Source organism: Amphibalanus amphitrite, unplaced genomic scaffold, assembly GCF_019059575.1.
Source record: "Amphibalanus amphitrite isolate SeventyFive unplaced genomic scaffold, NRLGWU_Aamphi_draft 000029F_arrow, whole genome shotgun sequence".
Lineage (NCBI taxonomy): Eukaryota > Metazoa > Arthropoda > Thecostraca > Balanomorpha > Balanidae > Amphibalanus > Amphibalanus amphitrite.
Window position 1 is genome coordinate 1,225,882 of NW_024881525.1, and position 26,709 is coordinate 1,252,590.

General features: G+C 45.8%; 1 protein-coding gene across 1 annotated transcript in view; it reads right to left on the reverse strand.

Annotated features, from left to right (window-relative positions):
- Positions 1-26,709, reverse strand: part of LOC122365833 (EF-hand calcium-binding domain-containing protein 4B-like) — a 49,669-nt gene that overhangs the window by 8,867 nt on the left and 14,093 nt on the right. Inside the window, exons 3-4 of the mRNA XM_043337415.1 lie at positions 14,243-14,441; positions 13,095-13,276 (exon numbers count right to left, since the gene is read on the reverse strand). Coding sequence (XP_043193350.1) covers positions 13,095-13,276; positions 14,243-14,441 — 381 coding nt within the window. The remainder of the gene's footprint in view (positions 1-13,094; positions 13,277-14,242; positions 14,442-26,709) is intronic.

Here is a 26,709-nt window from a genome sequence, read left to right on the forward strand (position 1 = left end):
GACCATAAAACATGTATCACACGACACTTTCATATTGTGACCCCCCAGTGACCTGACCTCAGTGACCTGACCTGGTATCAGTGACCTCAACTAGCAAAATATGTGTTTGAAGAACATTTCCCCATCGATGATTTTCAATGAAATGCATTTTACTCGATTTTACAACGCATTTCTTGAAATGCCTGTAAACGGTGAAAATTGGACCTTTGACCTGACCTGTGACGTCATCGGTTTGACCTAGGTCAATAAAATTGGGTCACAAGGTAGTTCCCTGATAGGGCTATCCAACACCGTTTGCCGCTTGTCGCTACGTTGCGTGGTTCTCGAGATCTTAGGGGGGCCAAAATGCCCCCCCCCCCCCAACGGGGCGCGTTGCTCGGCAGAGCCCAACGGGGCGCGGGTTAAACGCCCCCACTTTTTTCGCCGGGGCATAGCATAAAAACGGCGCGCCGCAGGCGCGCCAAATTTTGGGTACCTGTAGGAAATTGATTGAAGTTTATTGTGACAAAGTTTCAAAAAAATCGGTTGGAAAAATTTTGAGATATCGAGGTTTTAGTGACGTCATGATTTCTGAGTTTTCGACCAAAAACGGCATATGTTCAAAAAATCATATAAAATCACAGAATAGACATACAGACATGCCGTAAACGCCATTAGACTGCCAATAACATGAACAATCAAATGGCTATCTTCGATTGTTGATTATCGTTCCGCATTTTCCAAAATCTTGAACTGAATCTTGGCAATTTCTCGTGACTACTTCACGACCATGATACATGCATTTCTTAAATTGAACTTTTTTAGCCAAACACGTACACATATGGTAAAATGAATGTCACCATCGTGTTCTACGCCCCAAATTACCCATAAAACATGTGTCACAGGCTGCGAATATCAGTTTTGATTTTCGGGGATATGTGCCTGCCCGGTTGACCTGACCTTGACCCTGACCTATGCTTGACTGACCCCTACATGGAGCTGACACTCTTGTAGGCCTTATATGATGGATTGTGCACCGTTTTGACAGAGTTTATGACGAGAGGCGCCCTTTGCGAAGTCCTGAAGTCCATGCTACTGAAAGCCCGATTTCAGGTGCTTGACCTGACCTTGACCTGACCTGTGACCTCAAAATTCAACTTTAAAGTACTCATCTGAAGCGTCTCGTCGCGTTCTTTCGTTTGCCGCCTCGTGCGTTTCGCTGCGCCTATTGGTTCTCGAGTTATCGGCTGGGGGCGTTTAACGCCCCCCCCCCCCAGCAAACGGTGGGTGGCGAAATACCCCAGCAACTGCCGGGTTAAACTGCGCCGTGCTGGTGGTCTGAGTTTTCCGTGTCGTGCTGGGGGAGGGGGGCGTTTTGACGCCCACCCGTCTACCTCGGCTCCTGGGCGACGCAGCGACACGCAGTAAGCGGTATTCGAAAGAGTGTCAAAAATAATGACGGAAATACTTCGGTCATTTTTTGATCAGGTCAAAGGTCAGGTAAAGTTTGTCTATTTCTACAATTTTCGAAACACCCGACGCATAACTTGGGATCCAATAGAGCTCCAGCACCGCGGAAAGGCGCATTCGATAGCTCAATGCCACGTTATTTATCTTCTGAAATATGGATTGATCGATTTTTGATGAGCAGAAGCAGAGCCAGAGCCAAAGCCACCAGGTCAAGGTGTATTTTTCCCGGAGACGGAGCCGCAGGGGCATTTTATGGCCCTTTCACACGTAGCAACTTTTCAGTCGCCGGCGACAGCAGCAGTCGCCGGCGACCGCCAGCGACCGCCAGCCAACGATCGTGTGTGACGTAGGTATGACGTAAGCAAGTCGGTGGCGATCGCCGGGCCACGGCCGGTATGACGTAAGCAAGTCGGTGGCGATCGCCGGGCCACGGCCGGGCAATCGCCAGCAACTGGTGACGTCAGATCCGCGTCACAGGCCAGTCGCCGGCGACTCTTCTCGAGCAGCGGACGCCGCCATGACAGTTTTGTCCTTGGTGAGTGGTTTAGGTGATTTGTGATGCATTTTTTTCCTAAATTGGTTGGTGTGGCTACCTTAAATTTGTTGCACAGTAGCATAGGGATTATTATCTTGTAGTTTGCCTGTCGTGAAGCTGTTGTGACTTGATTTTAAGCTTGATTCGACAATATTGGAGGGTTTATGTCATTTGTGGCGCACTTGCCCATGATCACCCATGATTTTTATTTGTGATAAATATGTATTTTTTCATCAAAATTGAATATTTTAATGACATTGAAATTGACACTAGTTTCATAAGGTAATGAAAACTTGCTTGTTGTGTCACAAGAACATTGTTTACATTCAGTATCAGTTTCTTTGACAGGTTTACCAGACAGAAGTTTTATGGTAAGATACACCCCAGTATCCTCACCATCGTCCCAGAAACTTTCAGAGAAGCCTTCCCCTCTCACCCTTTTGAAGGCCCGTTTTGGCCCCATCTTCTAGATTTGCCCTACATCAACATGCAAACCCACCTTTCGCTCTTGTAGCTACACGTCAACCTTATTTGAACTCTTACCGCTTCCAACGAAATTAAAGCTCCAAACACTCTCGGAGTACTCTTAAAAAACCTTTGTAGCAATAAATATCGGTCTACGTCTTAAATCTTAAATCTTTAAATAGTCGTGACTGAAACCCGTCCTCTCCGCCACGTGGTGCGCCGGAAACTGGCTTGAGGACAGTGCGTACCCATCAGTCAGCTATTTGCCTACCTATTCGTGCGACACAAGGAAATATTTGATAGCAACAAAATATTATATTGCTGCTCATTAATTAGCATGATCAAAATCAAACAGGTAGCTTTGCAATTTTGTTATTGTTTCTGCTGGAGTTTTCCTTGGTACCATGGATAAACAACCCAGGCCAAACTTAATCCGCATTGCACGGAAAAAAATATTTACTCCGCGAGAGATTTACATACACCTTTTTTTGAAAACTCCTTTTGATGGTGTTCATATACCATTCATTTTGGAGTATTTCATGGCGAGGAAGAGTAATAAAAGTACCTCACTTTATCTGTCGGAGTAAAGGAAAGAGATTGGGATTTCATTTACTCCCCATGCATAACCGCTCGGAGTATACAAATCCGGTCGGAGTTTTGTTACTCTGCTGTGACAGTTCGAATAAGCATGGAAGTACGCAATGCAGAGTAATTCACCGCAAAGGGAGTTAACGAAGAACCGAGAGAACAGTCAAAAGAAAAGAAGAGTAACTGAACTCCGAAAAAAGACCTGAAACTCCTCTTGAAAGAGTTTTGCCGCCATCGCGGCGCTGATGCACGTGCGTTATTCGACGCCATTTTCAAGGCAGCAGTCGGTTGGCAGTTGCGCCATACAGTGAACATGCCGGTGGTGGTGTCAGTGGACTGTCAGTGGGTTGTGAGAGTTTTCGGCGGAGAGTGGTGCAGGAAAAGGTGGGACATGGTGACGACACGCTCGGAGACGACGCTCTCGCAGCAGCAACTATCATCTCACTGCATATAACTGACAGGATCTTCGAGCTCACAATTCAGGCAAGTCCCTTCTCGCTGCGACTTTGGAGATGCGTTCAACAGTTATATTTGCTTCGTGACATATTAATGTTTTTTTTTCTTTGCCCAAAATATTGACGTCCAGTACTTATGCCGGCTCTTCCCGGAATCATTCTTTTTTGGTAGCTATACACTTTTGGCAAAATTAGAGAATGCAATGAACGTCATCACCGCCTGTTCCCCTTTGTCGTAGACTTGTCATGGCAGAACATACAAGGGTTGAAAACGAAAATTAATAAAAGATTTACAGTTTTTGGAAACCCGGGGTAATGGTTTACATGTTCCGGTTTTTTGCTCTATTTTGCTCCTTTCTTTGAAAAATAATCTGAGTACCTGAATGTCATTGGTTATCTGTGCTGCATGATCCATGCCCCATATTCAGTGTAGCCTTTTCATAAGGTAATTTATACTTAAACCCTCGCCGGCACAGGCCATTTTGCGTCCTTCGACGACACAGGGGGGGGGGGGGGGGTACAACCTCCCTGGCGTTTGGCCCCTGATGGAGCTAGAGCTTCGCGGAAAAAACGAGCGTGTTGCCCTTGACAAGAGGAAGCCGATGATACCCAATTTTGAGGTCCTAGGTCATCGGTTGACCTTCTAGGTCAGGTCAATGACCCAAAGGTCGGGAAAATCGGGACCTGCAAGAACATCGTAAAGGGTGGCTGCTGTTTTTTTCGGGGCGCTGATCACGAATATCATGTTGGTTTTGATCACAGATGATGTCTTTATGCATGTAGGCCAGGTCAGGTCAGGTCAACCAGTAAGGGTGCTGCCGGGTATTTGTAGTACATAGGTGTCAACCGCCTCTGACAGCCTCGTAACATGTTACGAAGGCACGAAAACTACTTTGTAAATGTTCAAATGGTTTTTAACCGAGGTCACCAAAGGTCAATGACCTGACCTGACCTTCAGGTGACCTTGACACCCATCCTAATCCATGAGACCAACATCATATCACATGTTTGAACGCTTGAAACCACGAAAAGACTGCAAACGCGCTGGTAATGCGAGCCGACGTACGCCGAATCGCGATTCTGGCCAAACATGGTCTTGGAAAATAGGCCACAGGTCAAAGGTCATTTGGGTCAGTGTCATGAAATTATCAGGGTAGGTGTAAAATTGATTAACACGAGGGTACTGAAAGTGTCGTCGCGATCAGCCGCTTTTTGCGCGAGTTATTTGCGAAAAACCTGCCCCCCCCCCTTGTGCCGGCGAGGGTTAAACAATGAAACTGGTTTTAATGAAAGGCATATGAAAAAATACGTGTATGTATATATATTGCTTTATTAGAATAGGCCTATCTCAATTATTTTCCGAAAATTACCCGCCACATCAAAAGACAAATGCACTCAAGCGTGAATTCCGGAATTGAAATGTTTATGGAAATGTTAGTTATATAAAATGTTATACGGAAATGTTAAAAAGCTCAAGTTATCAATTGCGAAGGTTGAGCACAGAGCAGAGCAAACATCACTCCTCGCCCAATGCAGTGACCTAATAGTTGCATCAAATTTCATCAGATGTTGGGAATGTCCCTAGCTCCTAGACAAAGTTTCTCAGAAACCCATTGACCCCACCTATGCAGACTTAAAATATTGTCTTTTTTAGTCACAACGGAACATTTTCCATTGCAGATAATGCTGGCAAGCATGGTTGGCAAACACGCTCGGAAGCCCGTTCCACGACGAGGAATACGTTGGATAAACGAATAGTGTCCAACGCGTGGTTGTCTATTCATCCAGCACAACCCTCACGGAGACAGTGTGTGCAATGCACACTATGCATGGATGCTGAGCCACAGTGTTGTATAACCTTAACCGTCCCCGGACCTACCGGTTTTCTGCATGCACCCACGTCGAGGGGCGAATCCCCTTCCCATATTTCTTTCCAACTTGAGCTAGAGGCTCGCGGAAAAAACGAGCATGTGTGCCGTCGCGAGATGCAGCGACTAATACCGATTTAAACCCGCTCTGACCGGGGAGAGCGTTTGGACACCCCCCCCCCCCGTGGTTTTCGCAGATAGCTCACAAATGGCTGCGTGGAGCCACCGTCTTCTTTGGCACACCTGCTCATGCATCTTTTCCCACAAATGTTGTTAAAATTTCAGACCCAGGTCGCCAAAGGTCAGGTCACCAGGCCACTTCAAGTGACCTCACCGCAGAAAGAATGCTCGTAGTAGCTACACCGACTGAATGATTATATTGCAATTTTCGGCGATTGATAAAAGTAAAAGAATCTATAAAATATACCTATATCTCAGAACTTTCATATCGATGACCTAATGCCAGGGCAATTTTGCGCAATCTCCATTATAAGTGAATGGGAGAAAACGTCGTTCTAAACACTCTCTAAGTCTATAACATCGATTGAGAGACATGCTAGAGCGGTAAAAAACCTCAGATGTGTTCAGCTTGACGAAAAGAATCGACCGATATGCAGCATGACCTTTTCCGGTCAAGTCATGACCTTGACCTTAACACGCGCAGTGGAAGGGTTGCGAGTACTACGCCCAGTGGAAGGGGGGGGGGCGGATGTCGCCCCCCCCTAAGATCTCAGCTCCCACTGGAGCTAGAAAGACGACATTTGGAGGGTAGGTGCGGGCCATGGGGAACTCTGTTGTGTGTGAATTTCATGACCCTAGGTCAATATCTTCAAGGTCAAATGAGGTCAAATGTGATCAAATCTGCCATATTAGCGACTTTTTTGCGTTTACACGCCGATAACTCAAAAAGTTACCGGCCGATTTTTTTTAAACTTTCACTATACGAAAGAGCAAACATTTGTGAGTATGTATGGTCAATTTCTAGATAGTCCAACAATAAATATGGCAGTTAGAAGCCTGCGAAGGGTAAGATGTCGCCGGCTGAGGCGGCATCGGCCGACGCGGGAAACGCGGCAATCACAATTTTGTGTTTACACACTCATAACTCAAGTTGTTACCGGCCGATTTTCAAAATTATTTGACCATATGATTGCCTGTACATTTCTCAGTCTTCTCACCGAATTTGACGCGAATCTAATATAATCAGCGGTAAGGAGCGCGATGTAAAGACGGAACCGTCCCGCCCCGGCACAGTCTACAATTCAGGCGGCGCGTAACGGCTAGCGCCGGCCGCCGCGCCGCCGCGCCGCCGCGGCGGCAGGATGTTTGACTTTACACCGCTATTACTAGAAAAGTTGTGAACCGATTTTCTTACTTCTTGTACGAGAAGATCCGCAATTAAATTCTGGACAGGTAGCCGAAATTTCACATTGATATTATGCTTGCGGCGCGAGTTATTGGCGAAAAACAGGAGGGGTGGGCGAAATCCGCCCCCCCCCCCTTCCACTGCGCGTGTTAAGTAAAATTTTCAATGCCGATGTTTTTATGATGCTGCCAACAGCAATGTCGCGACTCTATTGAGTCAAAGGTGATTACAGAAATACACTATTATTTTCGTAAAACGGTTATTTGTGGAGTTCTTTTTTCTCTCTAGAGGCTAAACTGTTGACCTGAGGTCACATCTGAGGACACATTACGAAAGAGCGTTAAAATTGGCTATCGAACGCGCCTTTTCGCGGTGCAGTGGCTCTTTTTGGTTCCCAAGTTATGCGTCGGTTTTCAAAAACTTTAAACTATTGAAAGAGGCAAAATTTGACCTTTGATGACCTCTGGTGACCTGATCTTTGACATGATCTAAAAATGACAGGATTATTTTCTTCATTATTTTTGACTATCGAAGTGCCGTTTACCGCGTGTCGCTAGATGACCCGAGAGCCGAGTTAGACTGGGGCGCGAAAACGCCGTCCCCCCCCCTCCCAGCACTCCACGGAAAACTCGCAGGTCACCAGCACGGCGCTGGATATGTGTGTTTAGAATCACACCCCTATGACCGTGTTACAGTGTTATGGAGAGTCTCACATCTCAATTGTTTCTGCATAAAAATGTGTTCATTTTTTAACCCTCACCCTGGCAGGTCATTTTTCATAACAAGGGCTGGGTCAAATGAGGTCAACTGAGGTCAAATAACGTTTGTGCCGATAACTTGTCACATAATAAAAATAAAGCTTTCAAAATGGTACCATTCTGTTCCTCTTGAACAGCCGAGTCGAATGATATGCAACATTAATGCCTCCTATGGCACCTAGAAACACCAAATTTGGTAGGTATGTGGGCCCCCTGGAGTTCTCACCCCTGTGCAACGCTAAAACAGGTCAAAAGTTTTTCGCTTCTAACTTTTTATCTAATTAAGATAGAACAAAAACAAAAGCAACAGTGAACTCAGCACGTCAAGGCGCGTCGAACGATGTACTTTTTTTTTGCTTGCTTAGGTGTACTTGAAATACTAAGCACAACCTAAGTACAACTTAAGTCTTAAGAATGGTCAAAATGCTTAATGTTGCATATCATTCGACTCGGCTGTTCAAGAGAAACAGAATGGTACCATTTTGAAAGCTTTATCTTTATTATGTGACAAGTTATCGGCACAAACGTCATTTGACCTCAGTTGACCTCATTTGACCTGACCCTTGGATAAGTACACCAAACAAAGAAGCACCAAGTGGCATAATGCTAAGTACTGTGGTTTCAAAGCACAAAAGTGATAGAACGAAGCGGATATCTTCAATATTTTCCGAATTGAATATTTTCCCATAGGCTTAACATTACGACGTAATGACCTCTAACTGACCTCAGGTCAGCGACATAAAAACCCGAACAATATGTTATACAACTCGGTGAACTTAGTACATCCTGAAAGTTTGAAGGAAATCAGTCCAAAATTGTGAGTTGGACAGGTGCATAAACAAATTGAAATTTGACCATGACCTTGTACCGGTTGTTCTGACCTGGTGACCTGACCCAAGGTCACCCGGATCTGAAATTTTCAGGTCTCATGTAAAAAGGTTGCCCCATAGGCAGTGCCAAATTTGGCGGTGCTGTGCGCCGCCGTTTTTACGCTATCTTTGAAAACCCTTAGGGGGTGGGGTCGCATCGACCCCGCCCCTTGCCAGGGCGAGGGTTAACATCTATGATAGCTGCTTCGTTCACCATTGCTGTACTTGCTGGACGCTGCTATACTGGATGATACTGGATGCTGCTGCAGATTTTCTGTAAACCCAGTGGCAAATCCTTGTGGCTCCTGGCCATCTTGTGCTAAATCTGCTGTTACATGCATGATTTGGTTGACGAGAATACAGAAGAAATATTGTTTATAATCCAGTGTTTTTGTTGGATATGCTCGAGATTTTTTTTTTTCGTCTGCTGGTTATTTATTACACTATAGCTAAACTGTGTCTCCGAAATGCGCGAAAGAAATAGGAAGAGACTGGTTCTTATTTCAGCCTCACAACACACGTCACGTCATAGCATCATAGTAACTTTTTTTGCAATCATAACGGTATAAATGATCCATATTTGTTAAAATTCCAGCTGGAAATGCTCTGATTATGTCAGTTGGGGCTTGTGCAATGTGCGTCCTGCCCAAAATTAGGAGTGACTCAACCCGTATATTTGGGGTGACATCACACCCTTTTTGGAAAACTCCAGAATGTTAACTTTATCTACTCTAATATAAGTACTGTATTTGGGATGAGTACCTTTTTGGGAGTTTTGGAACCACTTAGCATGTCTCGTTTTCGGTGTGACATTACTCCACAGACAAATTTAAAGGAGTTTCACTTGCAGAACAGGAGTAGTGAAACTCCCTTTTGCGATCATAACTCCGGAATAAGGAGTAGTTAATAAGGAGTTTTATTACTCCTCTTAGGTTCCACTACTCCCTATTATTTTTCACTCCCTAAAAGGGAGTTTCAATTGCGTTTTACAAGGGAGTTTCAAAACACCAAGGGAGTAATGAATCGCCTTTTGATAGTTTTAGGGAGTTATGGATAGAACTCCAAAATAGGGCGAATATCTACTCTAATATAGGTACTGTATTTGGGACGTCAGAACCCCACCTAGGGGAGTAAATATTTTTTTCCGTGTGGGTTCGCATGTGTGTGCGTGCTCACATGGCAAATGATAATCCATGGCTTATTAGTACATAAATAATTGCAGTATGCCCAGCAGGTGGTATGTCATGTATTTTGGCAAGGTATTAGGTGGTATGTATTTTGGCCCTGGAGCTGTTTTCTATTCATTGCAGCAATGCTGCCGGCGTGGCTTATGTGTACCATGCGCACACAAGCTCCACCAATGTAAAAATGTCATTTTCACACAAAACTCATAATTGGAGGAAGGTAGAGCAGACCAAGAATAAGCGGGCATTTGCTGCAGTGTGGAAAAAGTCACTAGAGGCTTGATACTTTTTTTTACATGCAGCAGCCTGGAGATGTCCACAGAGGCATGCCTGAGGATGTCCACAGAGGTGGATCCAGGCAATAGTTTTTACAATCTTCTCCCCTTGTGCCCGCTGTGTGTTGTGCTGACTGCTTGTCCCCCTTCTGGTGGTGCCTAGACTTGCCTCTGCATATCTCCCCAGGCTGCTGCATAATGTCTAAAAAAACCCTCAAGCCTCTAGTGACTTTAATCACTCCAGTCTCTACAGCATATGCCCACTCATGCTACAGCTGCCTTAACAATACCAAAATTAGTAACAATGGTCTCATAACCATATTCAGTAGGAAATGAATTACCTAGAAAATTATATTAAAAAATACACTTGCTTTCAAAAAGAATGAGCACTGCCTTAAAATGCTAGGTGTGAAATAATGCTAGGTTTCTGAACCACAAATTCCAATTCTGTGTCACTGAATACTGATTGCCAATTGTGCAAGACAAAAAGCGTCATCGAAGATAATGATGTAAGATAGTTCTCATTTTAGCCTGAAGTGTAAAAACCAAACCTAACCTGATTTGGGTATTTGGGTAAACCAAGCCTAACCTGATTTGGGTATTTGGGTAGTTTTTATGATGCTAAGCAATAGCCTATTCCAGGCTTCCTAATATGCAGAGCTTTTGGTTAAAAAATGATTTTTAAAAATGTATTTGAAGTATGTTCTGACATGTCCGCCCTCTGTGCCTGGCAGACAAGTCACAGCGTTACCTGATGAGTCAAGAGGTTCTGTACCTGATGTACCTGATCAAGAGTACCTGATGATTCTGCAACACCACCTGATGGCCAACTCGACGGCATTGCTGACCCGAAAAGGAGTCTAGCAGCTGAATGTTCAACTTCTGCCACTGCACTGTTGACTCTGCCTAGAGACAGCATCTGCACCACGGCCCACAGACGATCTTCCGTGGGACGGTGTGCTGCGCACCAGTCACCACACTGACGGCGTTCACCTGTGTGCTGCACAACTTTCTGTGAGGTCAGGAGATCGACACTGACGGCCCCGGACGGTGTGCTCTGATTGCGCCGAGTGTGACTGTGCTCCCTCGTGTCCGGGCCTTGATGCCAATACCGCACGCGAGGCGGCGCGCGTCCGCCAAGCCCTCACATACTGCGTCCAAGGTGCAGGTGGTGTTCGGTGACAGTGTGCAGCTTCTGCCGGCCCCGTGGACGGCACCGCGTGTGACCATGGCATGTGCATTCGATTTTCTGACATAAGTGCAGTGAATTCATTTGTCATTTTACTTCTGAATGCTGTCGCCGCTCGGTAGGGTCGATTCTGCCAGAGTAAAGAGGTCGCCACGATCGGCGCCGGTGGGCAAGGAGCAAGGCACTCAGCAATCAGCTGCCGGGAGGTGGCGGCGGCGGCGGCTGACGACTCGGGCCTCGAAAATCCTGTCGTGTGCGTTGCTGGCTATTATGCGTTGTTGGTGTGCGCTGTTTTGCAAGGCCTTTGGAGCGGCATGTCGAGTTTTGAGTTTTGGACGAAGGAGCCTTGGTGTTTTGTTGGTCTATTTTCGATAAAAACGGTCATGAAGAGTGAGCTGTGTCCAGGCTGATTTTAAGATTTCTGTCACAGTATTGTTACCTTTGACCTAGGCTTGTCTCTTCTTGGGTATCGGCATATTGTGCCACCGTCCTTGCCCCGTGTCCGCGCGTGCTGCATTTTTATGTGGTCGCGCGTATGGTGTCATATACTGTCACCTCGCCATGTTTAGTGATATCCACTGTGTGGAAAAATGCATTTTGTTATAAGGGGGGGGGGTACACTTGTGTTCCCCAATCCAGCGCTTTAGATAATACAGCATCTGTTTTTGACATAATGAAAGCCTGTGTTTTACCTATGTGGGTGGTAGGCTTCGCCGTTCCTCAGGTCCGTTTCTGGCATTTGAATTTCTGCTACATTTCTAGAATGCCTTTTTTCTGTTTTTCACATACAAAGCACGGTTCAAATGTGTGACCACAAATCACTGTGATTGTCCCATGCTTACCACCAACCATTCCTTCAATGCTAATGTCGTTACAGCGAAGTTATTCATTTATTGAGAACAGGGTTGTAGTTGAATAAACAAGACAGGTGAGCAAAATCTGCAGCACTCGTAGTCTTGGCTGATGCGTTAGGAAAAATGGAGGAACTGCAAGTACACATCACTTTTCAGTTTTATGCTTGAGTGCATTGAATTCCAATGTAGAAGAATCGCAGTTTGATTGAATTTTCATTGATATTATGTATTGTTTCAATAATAGATCTAATAAATATTATTCCAATATTACCTAGACGGTAGTTATCATCCTGCAAAACATGTCCAAATATTTAGTACCTTGAATAATGCAGTAAAATAAGCTGCGCCGCTGCATGTATCAGCAGCGCAATATCTGGTGCCAACTCAAGGTCAAGCGGGTCACGTGACAGTTGAGCGGCGGCTGGCTAGAACAGTCGCCGGCGACTTCAAAATGTTGGAAAAATTGAACTTTCTCGGCAACGCCGACAACTCTTCAATGATTGGCTGACACGACTGCTACGTCACACCCCGGCGACTGGTCAGCTGATATCGACAACTGCGGAGTTGCCGGCGACTGACCCCGGTCGCTGGCGATCGCCGGCGACAGTTGCCGTCGCCGGCGACCGGAAAAGTTGCTACGTGTGAAAGGGCCATTACTGGGCGTGAATACTCAACCAGAGCCGCAGGCAGTTAGTCGTGTCTGCGTGAAAGCTGTCTAGATTCTGTTCAGATGAGGATAGAGATAGGTAACGAACCTGACCAGGGCCACAGTGAAAGCCGAGAGATGTATCACTGGTCCCGTGAAACACGTCATTGGTAGTGGAGGAGAACGGAGGACATTTGTGTTTTTACACATACATGATGTGTATTGCTGGGCGGCGGAGTAATGGTGGTAGCTGACATTCGTCCCAACCATTTTAATTTGCGCCAGAGCGGGAGTTAATCACTGCGCCTTTGGAAAGAACCAGGGGCTAAAGACCAAAGTAACTGCCTCAGCAAACACGAAAACTATGCAGCCTTCTGAGGAAAGGTGTTAATCTGAGTTAAAGGTGATAATCAGCTCAAACGGTTTCGGTCTTCTTTGTAGAATTCTTAAGTTAGTCGGTTAAGTAGGAACAAGCTATTAAGGTCAGACATATACGCCAATTACCCGCTTATAAATGCGTGCTGGCTCAACTATCAGCCATACCTCAGGTGCTTGTGCTAGCTCCATGTGTGTTTGCAGGGCGGCGATCTCACCTTGTTTGCCAGCAGCACGCAGGGCACGCAGTCGCCGTTAGCCAGCTGCACCTTCTGGTCCAGGTCGTTTTTCCACTTCATGACGGCGTCGAAGGTGACGGAGCGTGATACGTCGAATACGACGAACGCCGCCACCGCCTCCTTGTAGTAGACGCGCGTCATCGAGCCGAAGCGCTCCTGGCCTGCGGACAGCCGGCGGTGAGGTCAGCCGGCGCGCGGACAGGTAGGTGAGCGATGGCAGCCCCACGGACGGCCGGCCGACCGCGGCCACCCGCCGCAGTGAAATGAATGGTCAAGATGGATCGCGGGGAAATACAGCATACCAACCATCTGAGGCGAGCACAGATCGAGCCACTCCGGATTCGCCGAAATCGGAGTTGATTCGCCGAAGCGACTGTGTCTTAACTGCAGTTAAAAAGGACGGCTTCTAGAGCGTAAACTGAGAAAATTCAGCATTCGTAGAGAAGGAATAGATTTCATCGCTGTCTTTAATTTCAAATCAACCGAGATGGTTTTCTCTCCTTTCCTTTTCTTCTTATTTATTGCGTTTGCGAGATGTCCAAAAAAGGTGCTCTCTTATTTATATTACAGCCAACCATTTTCGCTGATGGCGGAAAACTCTTGCAATAACATTATCAAGTGAGTGGGAAATGCACGACGTGTAAAACAGCGCTGATTTAAATAATAAAAATAATAAAAACACCCTAGGATGGCAGCGTAATGACCTTCCTCACCATCGTGCGAGTTAAAATAAGCAGTTACTCCGAACTCATCGAGACAGTGTTCAATGTTCCAAAGAGCGAGCTCAACTATGGACCCTATTGCAGCCTACCCTGTAAAAATCTTCATGCATGCCTCCAAAACAAGAAACTTTCTGACAGCTTAACAAGTAAGTTACATAATACATAATAATACGGTTTATGCTGTTCGGGTCTTAGCATAACTATGCCCACCACGTACTATGTCTCGGCATGAGTTGAAAGGTGGTGCAGAATGCAAGAGCCGCTCGTCCGTCTAATCCCATTACTGTAGCGGTAGATTCACTCGGGTGCGGGCCGTAATTGCCGACAATTAGAACGCTCAGTTTGCCTCTAATACCGCTACCAGGACCGCACTACTTTGCAGATCGCCACCGCCGCTGGACCCACCTGCGATATCCCACAGCTGCAACCGCACGGTGGTGTTGGGGTCCCAGTGCAGCACTTTGAGCGCAAAGTCCACGCCGATGGTGGCACGATAGTGATCCGAGAAGAACTGGTGCACATAGCGCTTGATGATGGACGTCTTTCCCGTACCGAGCTCGCCGATGATCAGAATCTTGTAGAGGTGTTCACGCTTGTTGCCGACCTGCCGAGGGGAGAGAGGGGGGGGGGGGGGTCAGGGTGGTCTGCTTGGGGTGCAGGGGGCTGTGGTCAGGTTGGTGGTACGATCCAATGAGTAGTAAAAATTTTGGTTTTAGTCACCATCAATTACTTTACGTATCCTGCCTTTCCTTGGCGTCATTGAATTATTTGTGATGTGTTAATGTACTCGACTCATATGGATGTCACGTGTTGTACTTTTGTTTGCTCATAAAATTCAAAATTTGTTTCCAAATACCCTGGTGAAATCCCATGGACGAAATATAGGTCAAGGTTCAAGTTTTTCTGGTGTTTTAATTATACTTTCATGAATATAATACGAGCAAAAACTATTTCATTATATAATTATCTAAAAACTTTAACAATCATTGAAGTAGGTATAGGCAATGCGTAATCATAACAGCAGCGTGACAATCATGCCCATTATATTTCCACATAACCACGGATGCCATATACCATTAGAATAGTTGTAGGACGACAAATACCGAAGCATTGGTACATTAGAGGCTCAATGTCTAAATATAACCTTCTGCACCATACGTGTCGGAAAAGATCAACATGTGCATTCTGTGGTTCACGAGGGCTGGCGCCTCAGCTCTTCTTATATAACGGACAGCGCTCGACGCTGCACTGGTTGGTCGGGAACCATGCATAAATTTCAAGGTCGAATGTCCTGTCATTGACGGTAAAGGCGGGCCAGCATACAATCATTGAATAGCGAAGCAGATGTAAACGTTTTTCTATTGCCTCTCCATCGTGTCAGAATTACAACACCACCCCTGCATGCACGTTAACCGATAAAACTTTCACCTAACTCAATTAATGTTCACACAAAGATGCATCATGATCACATTGATTTACTTCCAACATAACTGATATTGTCCAAGTTGTTTATTCCTTTACTGGTTAAGCTTGGCATGTGTCATTCATCCGTGCTAATCATGCCAGCATCTTTTCGTAAGTGCATTCCAGTCACGTCTCTGGAGCGCCGCCTCAATACACCCCCTCCTATGGCTGATACTACTATAAGCTGTTGGAATTCACCAGAAAACCATTCGCTCGCCCGTCACGTCGGTCGGCGATGATGCTCTCTGCCGTTAGTGTGATGCCCACCAATGGGATCGGTACCAGCCGCATACATACTTGATCAGCGCGAGGGATATCGGTATCAGATTAGGCAGTGTACAACACAACGGGACCTATTAATCGTCCGACGGTTTTTGCCAGTGCCAGTGGCGTGAGAAACATGGCTACAGTTTTCTTGCACCGAACTCCACCCAGCTTGAGCAGCCATAAATGTCGAGAACTATAAAATTAAAATGGCACGTCTAATGTCATCTGGAAAGTTTCTGATTGCCTGTTTTGATGGCTGATTCAATTTTAATATCGTCAATTGAGGTTACACAAAGGCACTGTCTATTGATGTCAAGAGTGAACCACGAGGTGCTGACTGCTGAGAAACCCAATTCCAAACAAATACCCGCCCAAAACGCTGGAAAAAAATAATAGGCAATTCTGATAAACGAAGGCGACCAAATTTATGCCAAAGTGACGACATTTCAGACAATGGTATGGATTTATGAAACCACACTGGTGAATAGGATGGCTCTAAATATCCAGTACCAAGCGGCATCGGTCTATTATTCGTATGTGGTTAACATCCGATAGACATATCATACAGTGCTGTCGTGGAGACGCTGTCCCACTCCCATTGTTTGGCATTTGGCAGGATAATGCAATTATACAAATGGATATCATTTTCAGTGCACTAGTGCCTGAAAAGCGCTTCACGTCGAGAGGTTTCTATTTGGTGAAAGGTGAAGCTTTCGCAACGGTGCTTATTGCACGACATCAAACAACTGTATTCACGGAGAAAATATTTACTCCCCGAAGGATTTACGAACACCTTATTTCGGAAACTCCTTTTATGGGTGTTCATATACCACTAACTTTGGAGTATTTCATGACGAGGCAGAGTAACTTTAGTATCTCATTGGATGTACCAGAGTAAATGAAGGAGCCTGGGACTTGGGAGTTCTCCTACTCCTCATGCATAACTGTTTGGAGTATTGAAACCCGGTAAGATGGAGTTTAATGGATAAAATTCCAAAACAAAGCGAAAATCTACTCCAATATAGGTACTGTATTTGGGACGTCAGAACCCCACCTAGCGGAGTAAATATTTTTCTCCGTGTAGATTAGCATCTAGGACAAAAATGGGAAAGATCATAAAATGAAAATAGCGCAGTTATCATATTCCCAATAGGTCTTCCTCTCAGATAATTGTCCCGGCTCTAGCGTCGCCAATTTGCCGGTGCCAGGTCGGACACCTGTCTGCCCCGTGCGCCCGCGCTGCAACTCTGCAGGCTGCCGCCCAGCTTTCTTGCTACTACGGCAGTGACCGTGCAGGACGGACGGGACGGGACGGGTGGACAGGAGTCGCCCGCCGCCGGCGGTGCGGGCTAGCACGCCCGCGGTCCCATCTTATGTAACCGCAGTATACGACCGTCTGGGAGGTGCTCGCGCTGCCGAGCGGTCGGTAAACCCGCCATCCACTGCCCGGCGTGCTGTGTCACGGCAGCGGGGATTGCAGCGCAACGGCGGCGAAAGCGGTGAACAGACGCACCGGCGCGACGTAAGTGGCGCACAGGAGACGAATGGGGCAAACAGGCGGCGCCTGCTGCGCATGGACGTGTGTTTGAGAAGGAACCCATCACTCCTCAGCCGCATGGAGTCGTTCACTGACTGGCCCGGCTCCCGTAAGCCGCTAGCTAGTGGTTGAGCGCTAGCGCTGTAGTGGAATAGGCCAGACTTAACCGGTGGTGTACAGGTCTCGCGGATTTTAGAGGTAGGTTTTGCACCTAGACAATTTAGTGTACTTCAGGCTATATCTTCGTCGTCTTAAGCTTTTAAGTGTTGAAGATGCGATCGACTTGTTGGTTCACAAGCCGGCCATGATCGTGTAAAATGGCTTCATCGTAGATCGATTAGTATAACCAGATATAACCAGATATAAATTTAGTGTACACCTGAGGTATAACCAGAAATGTAAAAGTGCAAAACCTACCGCTTCATCTCGCGAGAGCCGTACCTACCTTATCGGGCATGCGGGAAGGGTTCGACACGGACAGACATTCGTGACATAAGGTCGGGCATTACGTCTCGGGCCATAAACTGTACGGGTGGAACCGTACGTCGGAAGAGAGACATACGGCCGTCCGTGTGTCGGGGTCCGGCCGACAGGAAGGATCTGATGTATCGATGGGCACAGATGGGACGGCGCGATAGCGCACTGACGCCAAAAGACCACCGGCACGACTAAAAACTACAAAGGAGACCTAGTTATTATGAAGCATTCTGATGCCTATACGTGTGTACAATCTACTCATAACAGAGGGGTACCTAATGTTCAATTACGCTACCGAAATATTACCTTAGAGGCTCATAGGCTGCGGCAAGTTAAATCCTATCGGTTTTTGAGCTTTTGCTCTTGCGTGATCCATGGTTATATCGTTAACCCGCGCCCCAGTGGCGGTCTCAGCCAACTTCGCCCTAGTGGGGGGGGGGGGGGGCATATGTTACCACCCACCTCTAACTCAAAAACTAAGAGGGCTAGAAAGACGCGGTAAAAAGCAGTCGATAGCTCTCAATGCGTACGTTTGAAAGTATTTCTGTCATTTTTCATCTTGGAGCAATATTGGGGTCACTGGAGGTAATCAAAGGTCAAAATTTGCCAAATGTCATTATATTTTTCAGAAAACATGCTTTTATCTCAGGAACTATGATAGCTAGAAAAGCGCATGGAAAAGCAATCGATAGCTTTTGAACTCTTCTTTTGATAAGGTCATTATCAAAATTGACCTCAGGTCAACGGTTTAGCCTCCAGAGGGCAAAAACTCCAAAAATAGCTGTTTTTCGCAAAGTGTTTTTCGACAATAACTATTGACTAGAAAAAGCCACGACATTTCTATTGCCAGAATCGTGTTCCTCTCGCCGAGACGCGTCGAATGAACTATAATTTGACCTTGAAAGGTCAACTTGAAAGTTTGACCTCAGGTCAAGGTCATGACCTGACCGGAAAAGTCATGTTGCATATCATTCGATGCGTCTCAACAAGACAAACACAATGAAGCCATCCCCAGCGTTCTATCTCTTTCCAATCGCGAGTTATTGGCAAAAATCTGTTTGTAGCCTCAAATGACCTCGGATGACCTTTGTAGAGGCTATCAGCAAAAATGACACCTTGGTCATCACGGGTGGTCCAAATCATTGTGATTCTCAAATATTTGGACTGTTCCTATGCGTACACACGGATCTAGAGGCATTTTTCATTTTTCTCCATTGACTTATAATGGTAAGGTCACGCCACTGACCTGACCTTAGGTCACGAATATAAAAAATCCGAGATATACAAATTGTAGGCGCCCATAACATCATGCAATCCACCAAGTTTAAAACCTTTCTGACAAACACTGAAGGCTGGACATGATTGCAAACTTTTTTAGGCCTGGTCAAGTGGTCAGTTAACTTGACCTGGTGACCTGACCTGACATGACCTGGGGTCAAAAATTTCACACATTGTCTAAAATTGATGTGCAAAAAGCTATGCCAAGCGGCGCGGCACTACGCACCGCGGTTTTTTATTTATACGCAAAAAACGCGACAGGGTGGTAACATATGCCCCCCCCCCACACACTGGGGCGAAGGTTAAGTTCTGTGCATTGGCCTGCATATTGGGTGAGCCGATAACATGCAACAGCCTTGATCATGCAACAGCCAAATGGCCGAATCGCCAACGTAACCAGAGCTCAATAAAAATGAAATGCTATTCTAAAATAAATGTGCTTTCTTGCCAAAAGGATTATTTAGAGCTACTTCGCTTTGATTTATGGGAATATCGAACAAGCTTTCATGGTAATTATTGTTTCTTTCTGTAGCCTCCTATAAATATCGTCTAGCTGCGTCAAAGGAGCATGCTTTGGCCTAGCAGACTGCAGGCGCGTAGAGCATTTTCGTAACCCTCAACTTCCTCAGAGGAGCGGGGGAGGAGTTTCTCATCTCAGGGGATAAGTTCCGAGGCTAATAGACCTAGCCAGACGCTCGTGGTTGCACAATAAATGCTCGTACCATGCAGACAGATTCGCATCAGTCCTTACAATTTGACTGTTATGGATATGGTTCAGATCGGAACTAGAACATAACAAGTACTAGTAGTAAACTTTGAGGGCAAACTTTTAACCCTCGCCGGCACAGGCCATTTTGAGTCCTTCGACGGCACAAGGGGTACGACCCCCCCTCGCGTTTGGCCCCTGATGGAGGGACGCCGGTGAAAACAGGGCGCCGGAGGGCATATTCGTCACGTGACATTTGGAACTTCTCCCGCTCTAAGGGCCTTCTATATCAGTAGGCGGAACTATGGTCATGAGTACCCAAATATAGGAACGTTCCCATTTTTGGGAACGGAGTTCCCAAATATGGGAACGGGCGTTCCCATTTATGAGAACGGAAGGCAATTTTTCGGCCGTTCGCCCACTAAAACTCAAAAGTGCATCACGTCTCAAAAAAGTGCACGCTGATTTAAGTATCTACTAAATCTCCATAAAGTTATCTTTAATCTGACCGTGGAACAAGGAAATTGACCGTGGAATGATATTTTTAATGATTTTTTAAAAATGACAGAATGGTGGAAATATGGGTTATACGACATTTAACATGCAATTTTAAGGAAAATGAAGCATTTTTTACATTTTGAGGTCAAGTATAATAATTTTCGCCTGGTTATGAAGTTTCATTCTAGCGACACCAGATGCTGACATATGCAAGCGAACACGCGGACAGTCCCGAGGTAATATTGTTGACTTTTGGTGTCGGGGCGATCGACCGCGTGGAACGTCAGTGATTTTACCGAACTACTGTTGTAAACTCAGTTTCAGTGGTTTAAAATCATTCAGCTGTATTTTATCAGCCCTGAAAGACATATTTTATTTGGATGCTAGCTGTTTAGCGTTGTTTTATAAGCAGCGTCATGAGCGTGGTTTTTGTCTTCGGCGTTTCTAAGCATGATCGTTTGGGGGGAATTTCTCTGATATAGGTCGCTCTGTGTGGCTTATTTATAATTTTTATGCTGATTTCCATCATTCCTCGTGCCCATCCTACCAGGCCTTTTGCCACTTACACTCATTAAGAAAGGAAAAAACTAGATTTTCATTGGGACTAGGTGTTTTGAGGGTGTAACATATTCAGCGTTCCCATTTTTGGATACTTCTTGTGCTCGTCAACTCTCGGTGATTAGCAGACAGGTGCTTGACATGTCTCCACCCTCGGCGCGGACGGTGGATATAGGTATGGAAGACCTTGTTGAACATCGCTGAGCGTTGTGGATTACGTAATCCTGCAGAGGGGGGCGTGCCCGCTGCGAGATCGACGGGAATAAAAGAGCAGAAGACCGGGCGAAACATGCAACGGTCTTGCCGGAAAGGTCATCTGATGATTGTTGCGTTAACAATAATTTGCGGCGTTGGACGTGATGCTTGTTAATGAAAAGAGCCCCTGAAAGGCGTCGGTGAAATCGTTCCCAATTTTGGGTACGCCGTTCCCATAATAAGGAACGCTTGCAGCGCCAGTGTACGAGAGCGTTCCCAAATTTGGGCTCGCGGCCCGGGTGATGGACTGCTTTAGAAATAGGGGAACGATTTGAAACTACGATGGGCCTTACAATATCAAACTCTTTCCCAACAATATTGAGACAACTATCAGGCGGTTCACGATCGTTTTATATTTTTTGGACGTCATTTAACGGTTCTTTTTCTTGTTTTAAATAATGCCTACATGGCGTTCCCATATTTGGGTTTATCGTTCCCAAACATGGGAACGAAAATGCGTTCCCGAAAATGGGTACGCTTGACCATAGTTCCGCCTACTGATATGCCAAACGTCACGTGTAAATTTCACGAACCTTGATCAAATCGCCCCAGGCGCCCTGTTTTCACCGTCGTCCTGATGGAGCTAGAGCTTCGCGAAAAAAACGAGCGTGTTGCCCGTCACAAGAGGAAGCCAATGATACCAAATTTTAAGGTCCTAGGTCATCGGTTGACCTTCCAGGTCAGGTCAATGGCCCAAAAATCGGGAATATCGGGACCTGTTAGAAAGTCGTAAAGTGTGGCTGCTAAGGGGTTTTCCGGGGTGCTGATCGCGAATACCGTGTTAGTTTTGATCACAGATGATGCTATTAAGCGTTTAGACCAGGTCGGGTCAGGTCAGGCCAGGTCAACCGGTAGGGGTCGTGACGGGTATTCGTAGTACCTGTCATCCGCCTCTGACAGCTTTGTAAGTCGTAACATGTTACGAAGGCACCAAAACTACTTCGTAAATGTTCAAATAGTTGCTAAATTCGAATTCAGCTAAAAAAACTAACCTAGAAACATGTAAAACTCGAAAAAGTGAATCGAGGTCACCAAAGGTCAATGACCTGACCTGACCTTCAGGTGACCTTGACACCCACCCTAATGCATGGGAGCAACATCAAATCACATGTTTGAACGTTTGAAACCACGAAAAGATTGCAAACGCGCGGCTAATGCGAGACGACATACGCCGAATCGCGATTCCGGCCAAACAAAACGTGCATTCCATTCCGTGCTTGTTTCGTTTACAGATACTGGCTAGTGGGCAAGGGACTTCCATAAAATTTGGCCATATAACATTTGACGATCTTCTGCTCTTATCATTTCACGAAGGTTTTTTCTTTATTGCCTCGAATAATAGGTCGTTAACCGTAGCAAAAGATAAGACATTAGTCAATATTTAAATCCAGTAGTAAGCATGATGATCATGTGCATTACGATAAAAGGGATCGCCGATTCAAAAACATACCACGTTGTATCGGCCGTTCCGATTGTCGGAGGTTGATTTAGACATCTTGAAAGAACACACCACTACGCAGTAAAATCACAGTTGCCGCTCCTGCTGGCCACGTGCACTCCGAGTCGAGCAGAGTCGAGCACTGTCTACCGGCGCCGTGACCGGTCCCCTGCCGCGCCCGCCCCAACACAGCCCGCAGGGTGAGCCGGCGCGACCCGGCGCGACCTCACGTGACCGGACGGGTCGCAGTCAGCTGGCGTGACCCCGCGGCGGCCGGCGGCAGTCAGGGCGGCGTGGCCCGGCGCACGGTACGACTCCACCGAACGGCACCCTTATCTGTCTGTCTACGAGTGGTTGGTATCAGCCGATACGCATGGGTGGGGTGGGCCCTGGAGCGTCTCACACGGCAGACAGCGGCGTGTTCGGCACTATCAAGCCCGTGCTATCAGCTCGATCTTACTGATCTTATCATCCTGATCTTACCGCTATCGGCCCGACTAGAATTCCACGAACCTATCGGGACGCGATGATTTGTTTGTTTGTGATGCGCGCTTGTGTGTGGTGTGTATTTTAACAACAGCATCTTCAAGTGTTATCGGTTCTACAAAAGTGGAAAGTCGAACGCGGTCAAGTAATGGCCCGCTATCGCGTAAAACTAGGCGTCAGGAGGTGGGAAAATCGGTTTCAGCAGGCTAGCTTGACCAGGCAACGTGGCTTATAAGCTTGTGATACTGGTAGCATACACACAGAAAAATATTAACACCGTTAGCGGTGTAATTGCACAGTACATATCTGAGCACTTGAGGAAAGTTAATTTAGTCCCTTCCCCGCTTAAATTACACGCGCTTCTAAATGAACACCAGGAAGAAGGTAATAGAACACTGTTAGGAGGGTTGGGTGTTTTGCTACATGTAGTAAAACACCCAACCCTCCTAACAGTGTTCTATTACCTTCTTCCTGGTGTTCATTTAGAAGCGCGAGTAATTTAAGCGGGGAAGGGACTAAATTAACTTTCCTCAAGTGCTCAGATATGTACTGTGCAATTACACCGCTAACGGTGTCAATATTTTTCTGTGTGTAGAGTTTAAACAACTAGCTTACACATCATGCCTACAAACAAGTCGGCAGCTACCGTCGTATCCAGTAGCGCATCTCCAGTTTGTTGGTATGTGACGTGCGGTGAATAGTGAGCGCCCCCACCCCACCCACCCCCCCCCCCCACCACCAACAGTGACGCCATCGGGCCGGATGGGGAGGGGAGGGCACGGGACGGGTACCGGCAAGGCTGCAGCGCTCCGTCTGCGCCCCAGCGCTTCCTGGAACTGAATGCAGGAGCTGTTCGGAAGGTCAGCCCGCCGTAGAGCCGGCGCTGCCGTATTTTCCGTTCTCCGTCAGCCTTGTAACAGCCGAGAGTGGCCCGATCTTTTCCGTGATCGTCGTTATATCTGTCGAATTTTGACAGGGCTATTATCATATGAATCTGCCATAATGGGGAGCGGCAGTTTCGCACGACATATAAAGCATGACTGCCAGGGATGTGAGATTCTTTAGTTCGTTTCAGTTTCATTCAAATTAATTTAATCATTAACTGACGGAAGGAACATGAACTATGTTTTTTTACCATAAATTGTGCATCCTGGAATAATAACGAAAATGGAGAAGCAAACTTAAGGGTATGTTTATAAGTAACTCTACCCATTTATAAATAAAAAAATCACTTCTTTTGATCAACTACATGTTTGATTTCTAAAGATTATCGAAAGTTACGAACATTCTCTCGATATCCTCACTACCTATAGCTAAGTGCGAAAAATTTACTCACACCTGGAGGTCGCAAGCCAGAATTCAGGTCACCTCAGACTCGTCAGACATAAAAAGTTTCAGATGCGTGTATTGGATCATAAGATTGGATAAAAAAAGAGGCCCTACAGTACAACCATAGGACAGCATTTTTAGATAATAAGCACAGCTTAACCCTCGCCCTGGCAGGGCATTTTTCATCACATGGCCTGGCAGGGGGGTTGATGCGCCTCCCCCGTCGCGATTGGCTGCTATCGCACCTAACTAGAAACACCAAATTTGGTAGGTAGGTAGGTGGACCCTCTGGAATTCTCACCCCTGTGCAAATTTGGTTGCTCTAGGTCAATATTTAGGGGGGTTTTGGGGGTATAAATAAAAAAATCGCTACAACCAGGTCATAAGGTTTGCGCTTCTAACTTTAATTAAGATAAAGCAAAAACAAAAGCACCAGTGAACTCAGCACGTCAAGGCGCGTCGAATGATAAACTTTTTTGCTTGCTTAAGTGTACTTAAAAAAGTTAGGCTTATCTTAAGTAAACCTCAAGTCTTGAGAATGGTCGAAATGCTTAATGATGCATATCATTCGACTCGGCTGTTCAAGGGGAACAGAATGGTACCATTTTGAAAGCTTTCTCTGTATTATGCGACAAGTTATTGGCACAAACGTCATTTGAGCTCAGTTGACTTCATTTGACCTGACCCATAGATAAGTACACCAAACAAAGAAGCACCAAGTGACATACTGTTAAGTACTGTTGTTTCAAAGTACAAAAGTGATAGAACGAAGCGAATATCTCCAGTATTTTCCGAATGGAATATTTCCCCATAGGCTTAACATTACGACGTAATGACCTCTAACTAACTTCAGGTCAGTGACATAAAAAACGAACTATATGTTATACAGCTCGGTGAACTTAGCACATCCTGCAAGTTTGAAGGAAATCTATCCAAAACTGTGAATTGGACAGGTGCATAAAGAAAATTGAAATTTGACCATGACCTTGTACCGGTTTTTCTGACTTGGTGACCTGAATCAACGTCATCTGGACCTGAAATTTTCAGGTCATATGTAAAAAGGTTGCCCCATAAGCTGTGCCAAATTGAAAAATCTTAGGGGGAGGTTGCATCAACCCCCCCCCCTGCCAGGGCGAGGGATAAGAAGGCGAGGCGTAAAAACATTCCCCCTACGGCACTGGCTAAATAGTTCTTCTTAAATTGACATTTGTTGTATCGAATTACTTTATACCTAAATGAACTTCCCATCTCAATTCACACCCCGTTGGGGTGTGGGAGGGGGGATGGAGGCACGCGGCCCTTACTTGTTCTGACATATCTCCGAAGGTAACATTTACCACTGAGATCACCATCATATTTTTTGTACATCTTCCCTTCAATCCAACCCACTATCAAACCACAAATCAGAGGCTGGAAGCAGTACAGTTCCAAACCGGATTTGTAACTGCCTTTGGCTATTTTAGCCCACGTGGCGCAAGGCTATGCCCATCAACGGATTTCTTGTGATTAACTACGTTCGGAATTCGGATATACCTTTTTTACCGAAAGATAAGTTTTAACATTTTTGTATTTTTGTATTTTTGTATTTGACCTAATTTGATATGACATTGACCTGACCTCTTGAACCTGGACTGAGCTGTCCATAATGGCCAGAAGTTCCTCGCAAATGAATGTGAAAAGTAAAAGTAAAATTGACCATAAAATGTGATGCATAACTCCACGATTATTTTGCATAAATGTGATTTTTAACCTAACCTGTGTCACATGACCTGTGCGATATGACCGGATAGCAGTAATGTCACAAAGCAGTACATGTCGTAATGCTCAAATTCATTATCGACAGAAAATGATAAAATTCGTTTTCATCGGAGACATCAAACATCCGTCTGAAGTCTCGTGTAAGACGAAACAAATCCAATTTAGCCTGATTTATGACGTCATCGACGACAACTAATGCCAATGCCACGGAATCATCAGGTAGATCTTCGTCGGAACTACCGATCGCCGTTTGATTTTTTTCTTCTTTTAATCGGCGCAGTGGTTTTGGAGTTAGCAGGATGGAGGGGGTAAAATGGTCCCAACCCGAGCACAAGACGGGTCTTCTAACGCGCGAAAAAAAATTGTCACATTGCCGCCCCGATTTGCGCACGACAAAAGGATGGGTTTTAGCAGGATGTATTTGAATAGCATTTGTTAACAGAATACAAAGAGTTCGCATCGATCATGGTGGATTCAGGCAATCCATTCATGTAACTTCCATAAAGAATGACGTTAATTAAATACGCCACCGTGAGCTCGTGTTATTCAATCATCGAGGAATTCTTTAAATATGGCTGTGTTACATCACACAACCATGTCTGCCTGAGCATAGTGGATCCAGTCTCCTGACTTAAGGAAACTCTACGTCTTTCTGGATTGACGCGCTGATTTTTAAATCAAATATGCCGCATGACGACCTTTTAACGATGACATGACAACTGACAGTTATCAGATTGTTTTCATTACAATTAAGTATATGGTGTAAGGTTGCAAATTCAGTGTTTATCCTGAGCGGATGCACGTCATGGATACTCCCAAGC